The 20,792-nt window shown below is 42.8% G+C and overlaps 1 protein-coding gene across 4 annotated transcripts in view; it reads right to left on the bottom strand.

Annotated features, from left to right (window-relative positions):
* FAM3D (FAM3 metabolism regulating signaling molecule D) overlaps positions 1–20,792 on the bottom strand; it is a 133,785-nt gene that overhangs the window by 57,400 nt on the left and 55,593 nt on the right. For all 4 annotated transcript variants that reach the window (XM_089682041.1, XM_089682040.1, XM_089682039.1 and 1 more), the window contains 3 exons: positions 7,812–7,919; positions 2,426–2,446; positions 369–492 (listed from right to left, as the gene is read on the bottom strand). In XM_089682041.1, the coding sequence (XP_089538167.1) occupies positions 369–492; positions 2,426–2,446; positions 7,812–7,919 (253 nt within the window). The remainder of the gene's footprint in view (positions 1–368; positions 493–2,425; positions 2,447–7,811; positions 7,920–20,792) is intronic.

Below are 20,792 nucleotides of genomic sequence, written 5' to 3'. Positions count from 1 at the left end.
TAAATGGTTAGCACTTCCACCTGGAAGTATTAGGGTCATTGGTTCAAATCCCAACCACAGCACCTCCTGCCTAGAGTTTGCATGTTCTCCCTGTGCCTGTGTGGGTTTCCTTCCACACTCCAAAGACATGCTGGTAGGTTAATTGGATCCTGTCTAAAGTGGCCCTTGTATATGGATGTGAGTTAGGGACCTTAGATTGTACACCCCTTGAGGGTTAGGAACTGATGTGAATGTACAATATGTATGTAAAGCGCTGTGTAAATTGATAGTGCTATATAAGTACCTGAAATAATAACTTTAATCAGTACTGTACACAGAGATGAGACCATGCCAATGACGCAAAATAAAAACTGCTAAATTCCACTTACATTTTGTCTTCAAAACAGATTGTAGGGCCGACCACATTGGCTGCTCCACTTATGGTTTTAAAGGCAAAGTAATTTTCTGGACAGTCCTTCTCATTTCCACATTTCCTGTGTGTTTTTTTCTGAACTAGAAAGAAGTAAAATCCATTATATTTTACTAGAAAACAGCTTGTGCACATGAAATGCAATTTTTATGATAAAGATGGCCCTAAATGCGGCCCAAAGGGCCACGCATAATATTCCGTGAATGTAATGCTACAGAAAGCTGTCCGAGGCTGCAGACATGCAACAGGACATAGTCAAAGACTACAGGTATGCTACAGAAGCTCAGAGACTGTGGACTTCCTTCAAGATCCAGTTATAGAACCAACAAAACAATGGAACTACTGGAAGTATATGCACTTTTTCAATTTTTTGTAATAGTATATTAAGTATAAATAGCCTTCCGCAGCTGTATTTGGCCTTCTTTAAGTTACTTTGAATGCAACAGGTCTTCCTGAGACCATTTCTGTTATAGTAAAAGAAGATCGAACTCACCCTCCTCTGCTTTTTTACATGTGTTACATGTACATGTGTTTAAGTGTTAGGCATTGTTGATAAGTGCTGAAATATACATTCTATCTACCCAAACCCTAAATCATGGGTTTGTATTGTATTGACATTCTAATGTCTTTCCATATTTTTGGTTATGGGAAATGCTGACAGTATAAATAAATAGGATCCAGAGCCATAACTTTGTGTAACAAGGCCCCACAGAAAATCCATTTGTAGGCAGGTGCAGCCTACTTTCTCCACTGCAGGTGGTGTTCGGCCATAGCAGCATTGCAGAGAGGGAGGAAGTCAAGAGGAACACGGTTCCTCTATGATTTTCTAGGTCACTGGGAAAGCTATCCGGTTGGATGCTGCCGCGCAATTGACTCTGGCATCCATCTTGGGTCAAGCAGAGTCTATTTAAGACCCTGGCTCCTGAGCTTGGCACACATTCCGTGTGGGTAGGGTAGGGACAGGTTACCCATCTGTTAGAGACAGTGAATACCAGTAGGTTCCAGATGACTAGGGTAAATGTAATTACACGCCATCCTTCCTGGAAGCCTCCCATTTGGGTACAGACGAGGCAGGCCACATTCCGCCCTCAAGACAGATGCCGTCGGCACATCCAGGACCTGCACTGCTACACATCACTGTTACATCAAATGAGTGTTCCTAGTTGGGTGCCTTCCCACTGGGCTTGTTGTGAAGCGTGAACTTTAACTTTAATACAAGTTTTGTTCCCTGCAACTGCAGTGTTTACTGCCGCAGCACCACTCCACACAATAAAAGGCCCAGTTTTAGTAAAAGCCCCCCCCCCCTTCCCCAATGTGTATGTGTAATATACATATCTATGTAGCACCTGGAAAGTCCTAACCAGGGGCGGGCTGACAACTCATGGGGCCCCTGGGCAATAGGGGATCATGGGGCCCCTGTGTCCTTGCCCACACTCAAAAAAGCCTATAAAAAAAGATACCAGGGGCATTTCATGGGGCCCCCTACTGACCCCGGGCCCTCGAATGGTCAGTCCGCCCCTGGTCCTAACATATTTTCTATTTTCCCTAATCTTTATCAATAAAGGGATGTGGTGTGCTGACCTGATAGGCCATCTTAAATAATTGAGGAGTAGCTAGGTGCGTGATGTTTCCCCTAGAGATCAAGAAAGTCATGTCCCAAAGTGAAACTAAATCAAGGAAGCACACAAAGGAGTGTATACTGGCTAATAAAAGTAATTGTTATCTTTATTTCTTGCTCTTATGCATGACTTTTTAAAGTTTAAAAATGGTTGATGGGCTCACTTTAACCTACAAGTAATTTGAGGTCTCTGGGTATCTTCAACTGCTTAATGTCTGTCTCAAAACAGAGATTAGTAGCTGCAGTTCAGCTGAATAGCAAGAGAAAATGCAAAGGGGCACCTTAGAACATGCCAGTTCATGTGCATTGTCACTTCTGTACAGAGAGATAGAATTTTTAACATTTAAAAACATTTAAATCACCATAAGGATTGCCAAGTATAATAAAAGTATACTTACTATGGGTATTAGCCTGCTTATCTACAATAAAAAAGAAAGAAAAAGGTGCTAATTAGCTGCAGTATGACTTTGTAATTTATTACTAGTTCTTTTAAAGCTACAGTACTTGTAAGGTACTAAGCTGAACAACAGCAAAATGTGGTGAAAATAAATGCAATAAATGGGCAAACGTGACCGTAACACTTATACAAGATTTGTAGACACCCTATTCCAGAACCATGGGCATTATTAAGGACCCCCCTTCCCACTTTACAGCCATAACAGCCTTCATCGTGAAAAGGATTTCCACAAGATTTTGTATGTCTGTGGGAATTCGTTTCCTTTCAGCCAAAAGAGCATTTGTGGGGTGAGCAATGGGAATGAGCTCAGGCGTGTTTGGGTCCTAGTCCGAACCTGCCTGAGATATCACTGCTCACCGCCAATCATAGGCAGCCAAGACGTTTGCCTTCCCACAGCTGTAAGTATTCAAGCCCCTTGTATACATACAGCTGCAGGGAGGGAATGTCGCAGTCACTTATGATTGGTGGTGAGCAGTGACAGCTGTATGGTGGGATAGCTCAGGCAGGTTCGAACTAAGACCCGAACATGCCTGAGCTCGTCCCTTTTCATAATTTGATGCCAGACAATGAGTGTGCCAATTCATCCCTAAGGCGTTTATTAGGGTCAAGGTCAGGGTTCTGCACATGTCAGTCAAGATTATTCACACCAAACTCATAAAACCATGTCTATGATTATGGAGTTGGTTTCATGCACAGGGACACAGTCATGCTAAACCAGAAAAGGGCCTTCTACAAACTGTTGCCACAGGGTTGCATGATTGTCTGAAATATCTATTTATTTGATGTAGCACTAAGAGTACCCTTCACTGGAAACACCTGAACTCAATAATTTAAAGGGGTGTCCTCACACTTTTGGCCTTATAGTTGGTCTGATGGTCAGGTGCCCACAAACATTTAGCCATATGGTGTAAATTGAAAGAAAAGTCATTTTAATTGCATTGCTACATGGTTTTCACTCCAACTTTCAGGGCACCAATATTATCCTACCTTTGTTTCCAGCCACACCTCACCAATCATCACTTTACTCACTGCAGGATCGATGACATAACTTCCTAAATTTTTACCATCTAGGCCAGACTTATGTAGAGCCAACATATTCTGTGGCCAAAGGCAGCAGGCCTAAGAGTGCTGGTATGCAGGTACAGACACTGACTATCAGTAAAAGGTTACAATATATAATGGAAAGGTTCAGACCCAGAAAGATCTGGCTGCTAGTGTGGATTGGTCTTCCTTGTTGCTGTCCCTCCAGTTTGGGCATTGTTGTTGGTGCAATTGTGTGGCTACAATTTACAATTCTGGGTCCATACAGGACTTTAGCAGAGTAGGGTGACAGTTAAATATATGAGAAATATGTCCCTGGCTATCTGTATCAACTGGCTCAAATCAACCTTAAAATCAATACAAAATTTGAACATTCTTACTAATGTCCAATACTTCTACAAACAGGCCCAGAGAATCAGTAGTGGAAAGCAGTGCCTTCATTTATCCTGACTACCTGTCCCTTATATGCCCTAGCTTTCCTCCATTCCGCTCCCAACTTACTGAACACAGGAAGTGTGCATGTCCCTTCCCTTAAGAAAAGAGGGTCCAGTTACGTGACTTAAGGTTCTTGCAGTTGAGTACCAAAAATGCCACATTTTTAGGTGTTCAGAAGTTCTTGTTACTGATCTAAAGCAATCCATTGCTTTCAAAGGGGCTGTACACACAGATATGTAATTAGCACTAAACTAGATAGTTTAGATCAGTAAAAAAAAAATACAAAAATCTGCATTGCTGGTCAGTATTTTATGCAAATAACTGTACATACAAGTACTCAAAACAGGAATGGTTTTACAGGTGGAGCCCACTGACATTTTTTTCCCTACTCATCTTTTCTTACTGTTTTTCACTAGTTCTGCTAGGGGCAGTGTCACTACTTGTAGCATGAGGCGATACCCGGACCTTACAGAGGTTGCATAGGCAGTCCAACTCCTCCAGGATGGCACATCAATACGTGCCATTGACAGAAGGTTTGCTGTGTCTCCCAGAACAGTCCCAAGAGCATGGAGGAGATTCCAGGAGACAGGCAGTTGCTCTAGGAGAGCTGGAAAAGGCCGTAGAAGGTCCTTAACCAATCAGCAGGACCAGTATCTGCGCCTTTGTGCAAGGAGGAGCACTGCCAGAGCCCTGCAAAATGACCTCCAGCAGGCCACTGGAGTGAATGTCTCTGATCAAAAAATCAGAAACAGACTTCATGTGAATAGCCAGAGGGCCCAATGTCCTCTAGTGGGCCCCGTGCTCACTGCCCGGCACCATAGAGCTCAATTGTCATTTGCCATTGAACACCAGAATTGGCAGGTCCATCGTTGACACCCTGTGCTTTTCACAGATGAGAGCAGGTTCACCCTGAGCACATGTGACAGACATGAAAGGTTCTGGAGAAGCTGTGGAGAATGTTATGCTGCCTGTAACATCATTCATCATAAACGTTTTGGTGGTGGGTCAGTGATGCTCTGGGGAGGCATATCCATGGAGGGATGCACAGACCTCTACAGGCTAGACAATGGCACCCTGACTGCCATTAGGTATCGGAATTAAATCATTGGACCCATTGTCAGACCCTACACTGGTGCAGTGGGTCCTGGGTGCCTCCTGGTGCATGACAATGCCCAGTCTCATGTGGCGAGAGTATGCAGGTAGTTCCTGGAGGATGAATGAATTGATACCATTAAATGGCCCCATGCTTGCCTGACCTAAATCCAATAGGTTGCACCTCAGGTGGTCCAGGAGCTCAGTGATGCCCCTGGTCCAGATCTGGGAGGAAATAGCCCAGGACATCATCCATTGTCTCATTAGGAGCATGCCCCGACGTTGTCAGGCATGCATGCAAGGACGTGGGGGCCATACAAACTACTGAGTACCATTTTGAGATGCTGCAATGAAATTCCAGTAAAATGGACTAGCCTGCTGCATCATTTTTTCACTTTGATTTTCGGGGTGTCTTTGAATTCAGTCCTCTGTAGGTTGATAATTTTCATTTCCATCAAACGATGGGGCATCCTTACGTTGCTAACACATTACCCAGTCCATATCAGTATAGATATCCAGCATGATATTTTCCCCATTGAGATCTGATGTGTTTTCAAAGTGTTCCTTTAATTTTTTTGAGCAGTGCGTATATGCATATTTTATTCGAACTACACTGGCATTTGCCACAGAAACGTTCCGCCAGGAAGATCCAGTAATCATACATTAGTACTGTGTGCAAGGGCCCTCTTCTCCCCCTTTATTATAGGCTTATTATAGATTTTATTTGAATTCTACATATCACAGGTAGATGCAGTTAAAAGTAAAAATAATACTATACAGTGAGGAACAGAAGTATTTGAACACCCTGCGATTTTGCGATCTCCCACTTAGAAATCATGGAGGGGTCTGAAATTCACATTGTAGGTGCATTCCCACTCTGAGAGACAGAATTTTAAAAAAAATTCAGGAAATCACATTGTATGATTTTTAAAGAATTTATTTGTCTTGCACTGCTGAACATAAGTATTTGAACACCTAAGAAACAGCAAGAATTCTGGCTCTCAAAGACCTGTTACTGTGCCTTCAAAAAGTCCACCTCTACTCCACTCATTAATCTAACTTAATAGCACCTGTCTGAGCTCTTTAAAGACATCTGTCCACCCCACAGTCAGTCAGACGCCAACTACTACCATGGGCAAGACCAAAGAGCTGTCAAAAGACACCAGAGACAAAATTGTGGACCTCCACAAGGCTGGAAAGGGCTACGGGGCAATTGCCAAGCAGCTTGGTGAAAATAGATCAACTGTTGGAGCAATTGTTAGAAAATGGAAGAGGCTAAAGACGACTGTCAGTCTCCCTCGGACTGAGGCTCCATGCAAGATCTCACCTCGTGGGGTATCACGGATGATAAGAAAGGTGAGGAATCAGCCCAGAACTACAAGGGAGGAGCTGGTCAATGACATGAAGACAGCTGGGACCACAGTTTCAAAGGTCACTGTCGGTAGAACACTACGCCGTCATGGTTTCAAATCATGCATTGCACGGAAGGTTCCCCTGCTCAAGTCATCACATGTCCAGGCCCGTTTGAAGTTTGCCAATGACCATCTGGATGATCCAGAGGAGGCATGGGAGAAAGTCATGTGGTCAGATGAGACCAAAGTAGAACTTTTTGGTCTAAACTTCACTCGTCGTGTTTGGAGGAAAAAGAAGGATGAGTTGCATCCCAAGAACACCATCCCTACTGTGAAGCATGGGGGTGGTAACACCATGCTTTGGGGGTGCTTTTCTGCGAAGGGGACAGGATGACTGCACTGTATTAAGGAGAGGATGAATGGGGCCATTTATTGTGAGATTTTGAGCAACAAACTCCTTCCCTCAGTCAGAGCATTGAAGATGGGTTGTGGCTGGGTCTTCCAACATGACAACAACCTGAAGCACACAGCCAGGATAACCAAGGAGTGGCTCCGTAAGAAGCATATCAAGGTTCTGGAGTGGCCTAGCCAGTCTCCAGACCTAAATCCAATAGAAGATCTTTGGAGGGAGCTGAAACTCCGTGTTGCTCAGTGACAGCCCCGAAACCTGACAGATCTAGAGGAGATCTGTGTGGAGGAGTGGGCCAAAATCCCTGTTGCAGTGTGTGCAAACCTGGTCAAGAACTACAGGAAACGTTTGACCTCTACAATTGCAAACAAAGGCTTCTGTACCAAATATTAACACTGATTTTCTCAGGTGTTCAAATACTTATGTTCAGCAGTGCAAGACAAATAAATGCTTTAAAAATCATACAATCTGATTTCCTGAATTTTTTTTTTTAATTCTGTCTCTCGGAGTGGGAATGCACCTACAATGTGAATTTCAGACCCCTCCATGATTTCTAAGTGGGAGAACTTGCAAAATCGCAGGGGGTTCAAATACTTCTGTTCCTCACTGTATAATCTATAGCTGACCATGAAGGCTAAGCTATCTCCCTATTGGAGGAAAGGTGGGGCAACTCCATTTAAACTTTTATGAATATTCTTTTTATATATACACCAATCAGCCAAAGTTTCATGACCATCCACCTAATATTGGATAGATCCCCATTTTGCCACCAAAACAGCCCTGATCTGTCACAGCATACCTTCTAAAGGTATGCTGTGATCTATGGCACTATGTCTGAAGAAACAACTTGTCTTGTTCCAAGATACCAATCACTTTCCTTTTATTTTCCCATACCCCACTGGGAGATTCTGATTCTTAAACATGCAACAATTAAAGACCTTCTTTGTAGCACTTTGATAATTAGGCTCTCACACATTTCTTTAAAATTTACAGCTCACCGAATATACTCCGTAGACTCTTTCCTTCCCATTTTATGGCAAAAATTGTTTCTGCAAAGTACCACGTTGTTAGGAGCGTGAACAAAATCACCAGGATCCGTATAATACCTGTGTATGAGGGGAAACAAATCAATTAAATACAGGCTGTGCATTTGTTAAGATACTTAACATCAGCAGATAGATTGGGAGGGACACAGCAGTTCAGACTGAACTTTACATAGCTGAGAACTGTGTTTTATGCCATCTCCGATCATTCTTTTTCTGTCTGCTCAGCATGGCTAATTTAACACAAATAATGCGGCTGCTACAGAGCAGGAAAAGCCAAGATGACAATTTTGACTATTTTATCACTGTGATGACTTATGGTATGAATACTAATATCATATCGCTTTCTTGTGGCGGCATATAAATTTTACACATCTTAAAGGGCAAATTTGTTCATCTGAGAAAATCTGAAAAGAAGATCATAAGGACATAAGCTACATGTTCAGCGAACCACATTTGCACTCAGAAGCTGTAATTGGAGTTTCATACTTATAAATATATATGTACCTTTAAGGAGTAAAGGGCTGTCTTCAGGTGAGTCTGCTCTCTGTGTGTGCATTGCTATATATGTCCCATAGCCAGGAGCCCAGATCATTTGTAGCTAGGGACCACACTTGATACAGGTGCCTTGTTGCAGCAGGGTGGCTTCTTACTGGCTAGTATGAAAGTATGTTTTCTATATTGTCCTGGTCATGTGCACCTTTTCCACTTTTGCTAGTTTCAAACAGATCAGAGCAATTGCCATTATAATTTTCTGGATCTGGTGTAAACATACAGTGGAAGTCTTCAGCTGCCTTGGAAAGGCTATGTCTGTGCTATGTTTGGCCATATTTTGATTTTAAATGATAAATTCACCTTTTAACAAAAAATAATAAATCCGCAATTTTTTTCTGCAGGTAAAAAAAAGTGCATTTACTATTTTTTGTTTTGGGAGCCTGGAAGGGATTGCACCATCAATCAGCAGATCGCTGGTGCCATGCAGGGCTCCTGCAGAACTGTCAGTGTATCTGTATCCTTGTACAGGGAAACAGATACACTCTGAAAGGAAGACTCAATGAACTACCATGGCACTCCACAGTGCCATGGTAGTTTATTAAGAACTACAAGCCAACAGCGGCAAAGGTTGTTTGAACGTGTAGTTCTCTCATTCACAGAAAACTGTGACCAGGCGCAAGCCCACGTTCTTATAAATTGTGACAGCTAGCGGGGGGAGAAGTTCCCCCACTAGCTGTCAAAATGGGGGATCAGAGGGAAGCAGGGGCGAGTCCTTTCATAATATGGGTGTAACATGTAACTTATTACAAAAGGTGAACTTATCCTTTAAGTTACAAGCCAGCACAACCCCTAGACCCAGAAAGTCTAAAAAAGGTTTGCAGAAGACCAGAGCCTGTGTTCTTCTACCTTCAGGTATCCTGTGCTCCCTCCACCCTCCTTCCTATTCTTCATAAACTAGTGAAATAAAACCACAAAAACCCAAGCTAAAGTGACTGGCCCCATGTTTTGTACATTCAGAAAAAGAAAAACTCCTGGAGATGAATGCCCTTTGGCAGCAAAAGGGGGACCAACTCAATATTAGGTGAGTAGGCATAGAGTTATGGTGAATGATCTTAATGTTATTCAGAAGGATGATTTTACTGTATATGTGAAATCCTTCTGGAAATGTAGGTGTCGGAAAGGGAAAATTTTTGCCTGGGTTAACTCTTAGTAAAAGCCTTAATTGGGTTCTGGAGTAGTGAGGTGCAAACTACTTTGCAGCATCTCAGGTTAGTAGAGAATTTAGCCCTGATTGTAGGTTCACTGGAAGGGGGCAGTCTGCTTCATTGGCAATCAGTTTGCTCCATTATTTTTCTCAGCTCCTCCAGGATACGGCTGACAGGAACAGGTTATGCTTCCCCCACAGATTTTGTTTCCCCCACCAATCCTTCCTCTGTCATAGCTGCCACAAATATACCCATTGTCTGTTGATGGTAGAGCTCAGAAGGGCAGTGACATCACTGCCCATGGTCATATGACAGCTCCCAGGTCTAATAAGAACGTTTAGTACTCCTTTTGTAAGTTTACGGCATCACAGGGGTGTTTTGTATTAGAGAACAAGTAGGCCCTCTTTTGGACCAGTTTACCAACTCACTACCACCAATAAATAGTGAATATTTGCTTAGGAATGCGTAATAATAATATAATAATAGAGTCCACTCTGGCGATTATTTGGTCATGTTTCCTCTGAAATCTGACCACGATAACAGTTGGCCAAGTAATTTGGTTATGAATCCATCACAGTTAGATCTAAATTAATATTTTAGAGATGAAGGGAGGTAGGTTGTTGGCATAGAGGTTGCATGCTGTAAGCGTCCCTTGGGACTTTAACCTGAGTAAAGAACAAATTGTTGCAATAATCGTGTAGACACTTCTTTCCTGCAGCTAAATCATTCATAAAAAGCTTTCTTGCACCATTACCAGAGTATTATAAGAAGAAATCGATCGAACGTTCAAAACCTATTTCTAAATATTACTCAGTTCAATTCCGTTTGAAATGCAACAGATCCTAAGCACTCTTAATGGTCTAATACTAATTGGAAATAGAATACATTTGGTTTAACGTTTGATCTTTCTGGATGAATTCTATCCCAAAGCATCAATGTGATTTAAAGATTTCTACTAGGTAAAAGATTAATCAACAAGAATATTTTTTTCCTGAATACAGCAATTCCTCTTCAGTAGTTTAGTAGATCTGAATAGAAAAAAGCCAGATCTCTGTCTGAGCTCTTTTCCTGCATGAGAGGTGCTGTCAAACACAAAGACATAGTGAAGAAGGGGGACTTTTCATTTACTGCGAAGGTTCTCATTTGTCCAGGTCCTTGTACAACTAGTCATAGTTACATTCAACTGGACTTGTTCTCTTTCATTTCTGATCACATATGTCAAGAACATATTACAAAGCCATCCACAACACTGCCCCCAGCTAAATCACCAATCTCATCCACAGATACCGCCCAAATCGCCCAATCCGCTCCTCCCATGATATCCTCCTTTCTAGCTCCCTCATCACCTCCTCCCACGCTCGCCTCCAGGACTTCTCCAGAGCCTCTCCCATCCTCTGGAACTCCCTACCACAGCATGTCCGGTCAGCCCCCACCCTGTCTGCCTTTAGGGATCTTTGAAAACTCACTTCTTCAGGGAAGCCTACCCCACCTCCACCTTGAATCACCTTGAATCACCTCCGCCAGATCATCCCCCACAGCTATCACCTTTTGTATCACCTCCCCCTTCCTTTAGATTGTAAGCTCTACGAGCCGGGCCCTCCTATTCCTTCTGTACTGAAATGTATTGTAATTGTACTGTCTCCCTTATATTGTAAACTGCTGTGCAAACTGTTGGCGCTATATAAATCCTGTATAATAATAATACTCCACCATCTTTAGCCACATGGGTAACTCAATCATTGTTCTGCCTCCAGAAGGGAAATTTGTCATTCCTCCCTGCAATATTAAATTTGGCCACTAGATTGGAGCCCAGAATAAATGTACTGTTTTGTAGAAACTAGAATCTATTTAGTTAATAAAAGCTCCCATCATCCTTCATTCTATGAAAAGGAAACAGGTGCATCTTGGGAGCTCAGACTCAATTTTAAGAACTGAGGGAGAGGAAACCACCATCATCTCTAAAGCATGTGTTGTGCACTAAACCTACATTCCCTATGGGCAGCATCACTGGTGAGCATGGACGTATTGCCAGCTACAGCTTAATCATTTCATTGTGTTTTCTGTATGGTTCATACATTATTTGTATGTGTTTCTTACCTGTTTTTTTAATAGTTTCACCCACCCTGTTTTGTTAATAAAGCTTCAAGGCTACATTCAGTCTGGCTTATTGCAGAATAGGAGGATTTAACTACATGTCGAGTTACACACAGGGAATCGTGTAGCGAGGAAAGAACAATCACCTTAATCCAATTACTATGGTGTTGAGGCACATGTTGATGTTAATTCAAAACATTTTTGGATAGAATGAAGCACAGCCAGGTGAATGACACTGCTTACAACTAAGGAATACAGTGATGCCTTCTCCCCACCCCCAGGCATCCAACTGGACAGTGAAGAAACAGCTTCAGACTGATGAGGTCATGTCTCTGCTCAATCCACTCTTTCCTGCCATCAGCATGTTCCTGTTTATACATTGCATGCTGCACACCTGAATGGCTCTTAGTCCTGCTCCCCACATTCTTTCCCAATTTGAATGCCGCTGTATAAAATCTTTCAAGGTTTAAATACCAAGGTAAATCCAACTATTACACTAGCTGTATTAAAAAAAAGTTTAGGAAACACCTACGCCAAGGCAGTGGTGAAGAACCCCCAGGTGACTAGGTGGGTTAGCACTTCAACTCAATGTGGCATCCTTGACCTTTAAGAGGGCGGAAGAAATTGGGTGCCAGTCACTTTAGAAAGATTAACAGAGTTTCTTGGAGGACCATAAATTCAGGGAGACAAGGGTTAGGTCACCCAAAAAATTAGCAAATATGCAGACTCCTGACTCTACTTACAGTCAATACAACAAAAAGGGCTTTTAATTCAGAGCTGACACTCTGCACTCTTCAGACTATATAGCAGCTTTAAGGTAACACACATAATCCTTGGATAGGTCACCAGAACTTCTGGCAATGTCCACCAGCAGTAGCTTCTATACAGCTTTCTTTGACGTTCCTTATCATCAAAGTCTTCACACCTGGTGCTTCAAGTCATACTGCTGACTTGCTACTTTACTTCCCTGGAAGTACCCTCCAAAAAGACACCAGGACAATTCTAGGTCCCAGATTTAAGCCTTTCTTCTTGCAACAGGCCTTCCCAGGTAGCAGACCAGGAAGCAATAAGCCTCAAACACACAGCCACCTCTCCTGAAAGGGTCCAGGAGGCTTGAGAGCTTTGAAAAGGTCACCTCAAATATTTAAATCCTTCTTCACCATGCATTCCTGGCAATAAACCTCATAGTGGTTAGCCAATGAAACATAAATATTCATAACTTAGAATTATTTTATCTTCACACAGTGAGCTTAAGGAATATTGTACAATGACCAGTGCTGCTGGCTATAGATAGCACCACTGATGGTTCAGGAAAAAACCCGACAGGCTGGTTGTGAACCAATGATAGATTTACTGGTGTTCAAATAGCCTGCCTGCTAATACATGGATCGATATTTGCCATGCCATGTATGGCCTGCTTAAAATTTCAATTTCACTTCAAACAGAATTCTCTGTTTTTCTGCTGTAGGCTGAGTAATGAGCTCCTAAAGCAGCACATATGTTTTGCTGTGGGGAGTTGTCAACACTGCTGCACAGCTGAGATACCTACATTGTGAATAAAAAGGTAAAATGTTAAATGAAAGCACCAGAACAAAGATTTATTTGTTTGATGTTAGTGTTTTCTCATAACAAGCAAAGATAGAACTGCCAACACATTTCAGGGCACCAACATTCCCCATTCACCAGGCCTACAGTAGAAGCAACCCCCCCAAAAAAGACAACAATTGGAACAATCACTAAAGATTTTGTAATATGATAAAATGCAAAAGTATTTCACATAACCAAAACCAGCAGAGTCAGACCATGAGGAAATACAAAATTATCATTCATGAATGATTAAACAAAGAAACAATTCAGTATTCCTTGTTGCACGTAGTTCATACACTCATATGAAAAGGTCATTCATGATTCTAAAAAAAGATATATTATAATTTATATTGCTAATGTCCCCTTAGAAAAACAGCAAATCTCCTGGCACTAAAACTTGCTTTCATAATAAAAAGATATGATTGGCTGTTCAACACAAGGAAATAATAAGGTACAGATAATAATAAAAATAAAAAATGGGTATGTCAAACATCAATGTGTGTTTAGGCTCCATGCACAGTAGCGTTTTTTTTTTTAAGCTAAAAAAACACTGAAAAAAATGCTGGATAAAAAACACTGGTAATAGTAATTTTTAGTAGCGTTTTAGTAGCATTCAGAAGTGTTTAGGAGTGTTAGAGTTTTAATACCGTTTTTACAATACATGTAGAGGAATAAAAAAACTAAAAAGCTTTTGTCACGGAGTGCCCGTGCCTTCCCCACTCACCTTTGCCTGCTGTTCCTCGGCCATATCCCTCCACCCCTCCCTCCCCCCTTGCACATTCCTCTGTCCTTGTAGCTTCCATGAATGGTGCTGGGCCGGCCGTTGCCGAGGCAATTCGGCAGCGTCCCGCACGGCTTTTAAAAAGACTGGCACAGGAAGCAGCTCTCTCTCTTTGTTCCTGTGCACGCTGCTGGAATCATCTATCTCCCTGAAAGCCGCTGGGAGGCTCAGGTGGGGGGGACTGAGCCTCTGCAGCCAACCCCGCTGCGCACTCTGCAGACCCCCAAAGGTCAGGACTGTAGCCCTCTGCAATACTCCAGGGTTGGGAGTACCCGCTGCCCTCCGCTGAATGTCCCAGGGTGGGAGTTTCCACAGCCATCCCCGCTGTGCACTCTGCAGACCCCCAAAGGTCAGGACTGTAGCCCTCTGCAATACTCCAGGGCTGGGAGTACCCGCTGCCCTCCGCTGAATGTCCCAGGGTGGGAGTCTCCGCAGCTCTGCATGAGCCCTCTTCTCAAAGGTCAGACCCCATACCTGAGACCCCCCAAGCTAAGGGTAGACAATTTTTTTTCTTCTTCTAGACGCTGAAGCTCAGAAAATGCCAATAGCCTACAGCAGTGTGAATGGACACATATGAGGACACTATTTAGCTTCTAGGAGCAGCCCCCCCAACACTCCACTCCTTTGACCTTGCTACCACTGAAGAGGTCACTAAGGTCTGCTCCGAAGCCCGCCTCACCGCCTGCCCCCTTGACCCTGTCCCCACACAACTCCTACGGTCACCCTCCTCCTCCATCCTACGCTCCCTCACCCACATCTTCAATCTCTCCCTCTCTACTGGCGCATTCCCCTCCCCTCTAAAGCACGCACACATCACCCCCATACTCAAAAAACCCTCCCTGGACCCCACCGACCTGAACAACCTTAGACCCATCTCCTTGCTGCCATTTACATCCAAACTCCTCGAGCGCTTAGGCTATAATCTCCTAAGCTCCCACCTCAACGATAACAACCTTCTTGATCCCCTACAGTCTGGCTTCTGTCCCCTACACTCCACCAAAACCGCCTTACTCAAAATCACCAACGACCTGCTAACCGCCAAAGATAATGGCCACTACTCAGTCCTCCTACTCCTCAACCTCTCCGCGGCCTTCGACACAGTTGACCACCCCCTCCTCCTTAAAAAATGACACTCCCTCGGCATCAGAGTCTCTGCTCTCTCCTGGCTCTCCTCCTATCTATCCCAGTGCTCCTTCAGCGTTACCTATAACGCTGCCACCTCCCCCTCTCTCCCTCTCTCTGTTGGGGTCCCCCAAGGCTCTGTTTTCGGGCCCCTTCTCTTCTCCATCTACACCTCCTCCCTTGGCCAACTGATACACTCCCACAGCTTCAACTACTACCTCTACGCCGATGACACGCAAATCTACCTCTCTCCCCCTCGCCTTACCCCTTCAGTCTACGCCAGAATCACCTGCCTACTGAACGACATATCAGACTGGATGTCACTCCACTTCCTCAAATTAAACCTTTCCAAAACCGAGTTCCTAGTTTTCCCCCCAGTCCGTGCCCCCCCCCCCCCCCCCCAACCTCTCCATCACGACCAATTTAGGATTTATCTTTTTTGTAATTTTTACATTGGTCTAGCTTGGCTTGATGTAATTATCCATATCTGATATTCGGAGGGCTCCTCGGGTCACTCACTCAGCACTGACACCATTCAGAGAACGCCTTGTATATATTCACTGCGTACAAGGCGTTCTTTGATTAAAAAAAAATAAAAGCGTTCTCTGAATGAATGTGAACAAGCCTGTTTGTTCAGTGTGCAGAGGGGAAGCACCTGGAAGATCACTGTTATCACTGTATGCAGCATGGAGTTCTACAAGGAGTTCCTAGATATCACGTATGAATACTTGCATCAAGCTAAGCTGGACTGAAGTTTAAAAAAAAAAAGATAATTGCTGGAGTTCTGCTTTAAATTGAAAGGAGGAAGGTGAAGGGAGGAAGTTGCAGGTGGAACGTCAAAAAGGAAAGAAGACTGTATGAATGAAAGCAAAGGGCAGGACTAAACATAAGAGGGGTGATGTTGATAAGTCATGAAGAAACTGGTATGACTAATAATAAAAATATTAATAATGACTGTTTTCTATGGGTGTGAAAAAAATGTGTTGGTAGAACAAATATAACATGTAGAAGCAGGGCTTTTTTTTCAGTGGGAACGTGGGGGAACACACTGAATATATGTAATGGCAAGGGGTGCTGGGGTGTGCTGGAGGGTCTATTGATGCTGACTGCTGGGGGATCTATTGTCACTAATGGTAATCTATTTTTGCATGGTGGTCTATTGTTGCTGGGGAGGTCTGTTGTTGCTGGAGAGGGATCTATTGGTGCTGGGAGGTCAATTGTTGCTGGAAGAAATCTAATTTTGAGGGAGGGATCTATTGTTGCTTGCTGATAGGAGATCTGTTGTTGCTGCTTGGAGTCCATTGTTGCTGGAGAAATCTATTTTTGTTTGCTGCAGGGGATCTATTTTACTGCTTTTCTTGTTATCATTAACAAAGTCCATACAGAATACAAAATTATACTTGGCTCTGTATTGTCTAAATGGAGCAATGCTGGGAGTTGGGAAGGAGGTGGAACCAAAGGTCAGTGCTTGGGAGGTGGGTAAGGGGGTGCATAAATAAGGGGTGACTCAGAAGGGGGAGGGATCCTGCACCTATTCTGCGAGAAAACAAATGTGATAGGAGCGAGTGCTGAAATGAACTAAGACCATAATATGAGCTGTAAATATATCTGAAAATGTAGACTGAAGCAGAAATAACTGTCAGCGGAAGGGAAAGTTCAGTGTTTGTTCTAAATCATATCTGCCCATTATCTGAAACTGTTTTTTACCTATTCACTCCACTTCTTTTTTATTTCCAATCCACACATTGACTGTTATTTTACTTCCCCTTCATGTTCACTGTTGCCATTTTGGTTCAGCCCACATTTTCAGATAAGTTTGACATACTGTATATCTGATTATATACAACTTATATGTATAGTGTATATATATATATATATATATGTGTGTGTGTGTGTGTGTGTATATATAGAGTTTATATGGTCTCAGTTCATTTCCATTTACATCCTCAACATGTATCAATAAGATCCTTGCTATTACATATTAATTAGGTTGCTCTGGCTATCAAAGTGTTTTTTTTTACAGTTCTCCTACATATTATTTTTATTCCACACATTTTTTTCTACACTCATTGAAAAGTCATTTATTATGGCATTTCCATAGCATCCTACCATTCATACTCTTTCTGGTCTTGGAGACTTTGGAAAGGTTATTTTGTGTCTGCTAAAAAACAGTGCTCTCCTCTGTGACAAGGTTAGGGCAGCTGCTGAGTGGAGGGACATGAATTCAGGGTTTGAAGGGTTCAACATTCCCTGTGAAATTTATGTCCCTAGGCTCTCCTGCAGTAGATTCCATCAGGCTGTTCTCCTCACACAGGGGCAGTAAGGATGTCCTGGATAATTCTGAGAGCTAGGGACAGGTGGCACTATGGAAATGGATGGGAGAGGGTAGAATAGAGTGTGGAATGCCAGCAGCACTATACCCAGGAGCTGGGAGGAGAGGAAGGTGGATGGGTGCAGGGGAGCTAGGAAAGGGTATGGACCAGGCTGGGTTGTACTGCTGGCAGAAATATGCAGTGAAGCTGTGACGGGAAAGGGTGTTTGTGTTACCATAGGTTCACACCTAAGCGTTTTCTGCACCGTTTGGCATTTTCCAGAAATGCAGTATAGTCCATTTAACATGATTTCCTATGGGACATGTTCACATTTGCATGTTTTCACCCAGTGTATTTACATTACATTGGTCCCTATTGCTTGCTTCACGTAGGCTTCTTTCATTTCCACATTCTACCTACAGCATCATCCTTTCAACCTAAGTCATGTCCCTTTTCCATTTATTCTTCTCCAAAAGCAATCTTTTATGCAAACGTATGCCCTCACTATCTGCCCTTCTGTTATTGTTCTATATTAGATTTCTCTTAATAAAGGAGAAGTCATTTTTGACTGTACTTCTCCTGTAGGTTCTATTTGTTCTGCACTCCTGTGACTCATTTTCAGCTGACAGCGGGCTAAAGTCTGCTGTCAACTGACGTCACTCTGCCGGACCAGGCTCTGAAAAGATCCCAACCATATGGTCACGATCCATCCAGAAGCCTGGACCGGCACCTGGCTCAGCCTCTCAGCAATCCACCGAGAGCCTGAGCCAGCCCCTCCACAAAGGGGCAGAGCAGAGAGCCACAGACTGACAGACATGGCTCTCTGCTCAGAGCAGAGGGGAGAACTGAACGATCAGCAGTGTTTGATCATTCAGTTCTCACTGCAGAGCCAGAGGGGACAGATGCAGTATCGGATCGATGCTGCATCCACCTATGCCAGTATAAATGTTTTTATGCTTGAAATCTATCCTTCTCTTTTAATTAATTAACCCAAACTGATTTCTGTTCTTAAGCTCTCCAAATATTTTTGAGTGGTTGTAAACCCTTACATATACCCAGTGAAGTGACCAGCTTCAGCTGATACACAGAGAAAAAACAAATCCCTCTACGTAGGTTGTACCTGTTTATCTGCAGTATTCTCTTCTCTACAATAATTTAATGTATAGAATTTATACAGCTTGTCAGAGCTTTAAGAAAGCAGGGAGCTGAAGTTACACTCTGCAGAACTTTGTAAGAGCTGATTGGATGGGCACACAGGCACAGAGCTTAGGTTGTCAACCACAGGCTGTGTACTGGAGCTCCCTCCCTGTCACCTTTTTTCTCTTGGTGTCAGGAAAACATGTCAGAAGTGACTCATACTGATAGCAGAGGAACGAAGCCACAGACAGAAATGATACTTGGTGCTCTGGATTGAGACAAGCACACACTACAGAGGGATATGCTTTGTTCATATTTAATGAATAGGTTTACAACCACTTTATGGTTTTTTTTTTTTATTTAAATTGCCATTTGATATATCCTTTGTTATTTTCCCTATATCATTTTATATTCTTATTTTTTTATACAAGGACAAAGTGCAATATAGTAAGCATTACTTAGATCAGGGATAGACTACCTTTTGAGCCTAGTGTAGTGAAAAATGTTTGTAAGAATTTGAGTGTGCCAGATAGGGTCATCATTCGAAATATGTACAGACTAGAGTTCCACAATCATCCAGACGCTCAACATGCCACCCAGCTTTAGAGCTTGAGAAGAAGTGACACCGCATAGAAATGACCACTTGTGGCACCTGTCCGTGCCATGGGGGGAAGTGGGTGTGGCTAAATTAATATTAGGGGTGGCTTTTTTAGATTCTGAGCCTTCTAGTGTATATAACACACTTGTATGTCACATTCCTTATACTCACAAATGCTCCTTAATTACAGCAGCACTAATAAAAATCTTACAGATACAATAAACCTCAGCACAAAGGACCATTATGGGAATTCTTATTACTTCCCCTAGTAGCCCCTTGGATAGCCTTGGTATTTAACCACTTGCCCTCCAGAGGATTTACGCCCCTACCTGACCAGGCCATTTTTTCATGATACAGCGCTTCACTTCTTTAACTGACAATTGCATGGTTTGCAACGCTGTACGTAAATAAGATTTATGTCCTTTTTTCCCACAAATATAGCTTTCTTTCGGTGGTATTTCGATCACCTCTGTATTTTTATGTTTTGCGTTATAAACAAAAAAGGCCAGCAATTTTGAAAAAAAAAAACAATATTTTTGACTTTTTGCTGTAAAACATATCCAATAAAAATTTACTTTAAAAAAAATCTAATTTTGTCATAACTTTAGGCCAAAATGTATTTTGCTACGTCTTTCCTACAAAAAAAATCCCAATATGTGTAAATTAATTGGTTTACGTGAAAGTTATAGTGTCTACAAATGGCAGTAAATGTACTGGAATTTTTTATTTTATTTTATACTAGTACTGGCAGCGACCAACGACTTATAGCGGGACTGTGGGACTGCCTGATACTGGGTGGGAACTGACTAACTGCCACTGACATCCCCAGTGACACTAATACAGTGTTTGTGTTACCCTAGGTTCACGCCTAAGCGTTTTCTGCACCGTTTGGCATTTTGCAGTCCATTTAACATGATTTCCTATGGGACATGTTCAAATTTTGTGTTTTCACCTGGTGTATTTTTTGGAAAGGGTCAGGGACTTTTTTGAACACAAAAAGTTGTGTTTTTGGTTCTATAGTCTTCAATGGAAACACAGCAGAAAAGCATGTATTGCGGCTTTGCATTATAAATCTGCCTAACAACAAGGAAAAAAAAATCCAAAACGCATCAAAAATGCGTCAAAACATGTACAAAAAGCAGATGCAAAAACGCAACGCATAACGAAATGCAGAAACAGCTCAAAAGCAACCTGCATAGGTGTGAACCTAGCCTTATGGGGAGTCATGAACCGGTCAGCCTTATGGGGAGTCATGAACCGGTCAGCCTTATGGGGAGCCATGAACCAGTCAGCCTTATGGGGAGTCATGAAATGGTCAGCCTTATGGGGAGTCATGAACCGGTCAGCCTTATGGGGAGTCATGAACCGGTCAGCCTTATGGGGAGTCATGAAATGGTCAGCCTTATGGGGAGTCATGAAACGGTCAGCATAATGGGGAGTCATGAAACGGTCAGCATAATGGGGAGTCATGAAACGGTCAACCTTATGGGGAGTCATGAAACGGTCAGCCTTATGGGGAGTCATGAAACGGTCAGCCTTATGGGGAGTCATGAAATGGTCAGCCTTATGGGGAGTCATGAACTGGTCAACCTTATGGGGAGTCAT

The sequence above is a fragment of the Staurois parvus genome, unplaced genomic scaffold, assembly GCF_062004578.1.
Source record: "Staurois parvus isolate SC_StPar_1 unplaced genomic scaffold, SC_StPar_1.0 ptg000283l, whole genome shotgun sequence".
In the NCBI taxonomy this organism is placed as follows: domain Eukaryota; kingdom Metazoa; phylum Chordata; class Amphibia; order Anura; family Ranidae; genus Staurois; species Staurois parvus.
The sequence above is the reverse complement of the archived record's forward strand: the minus strand, read 5'-3'. Positions and strand labels throughout refer to the sequence as shown.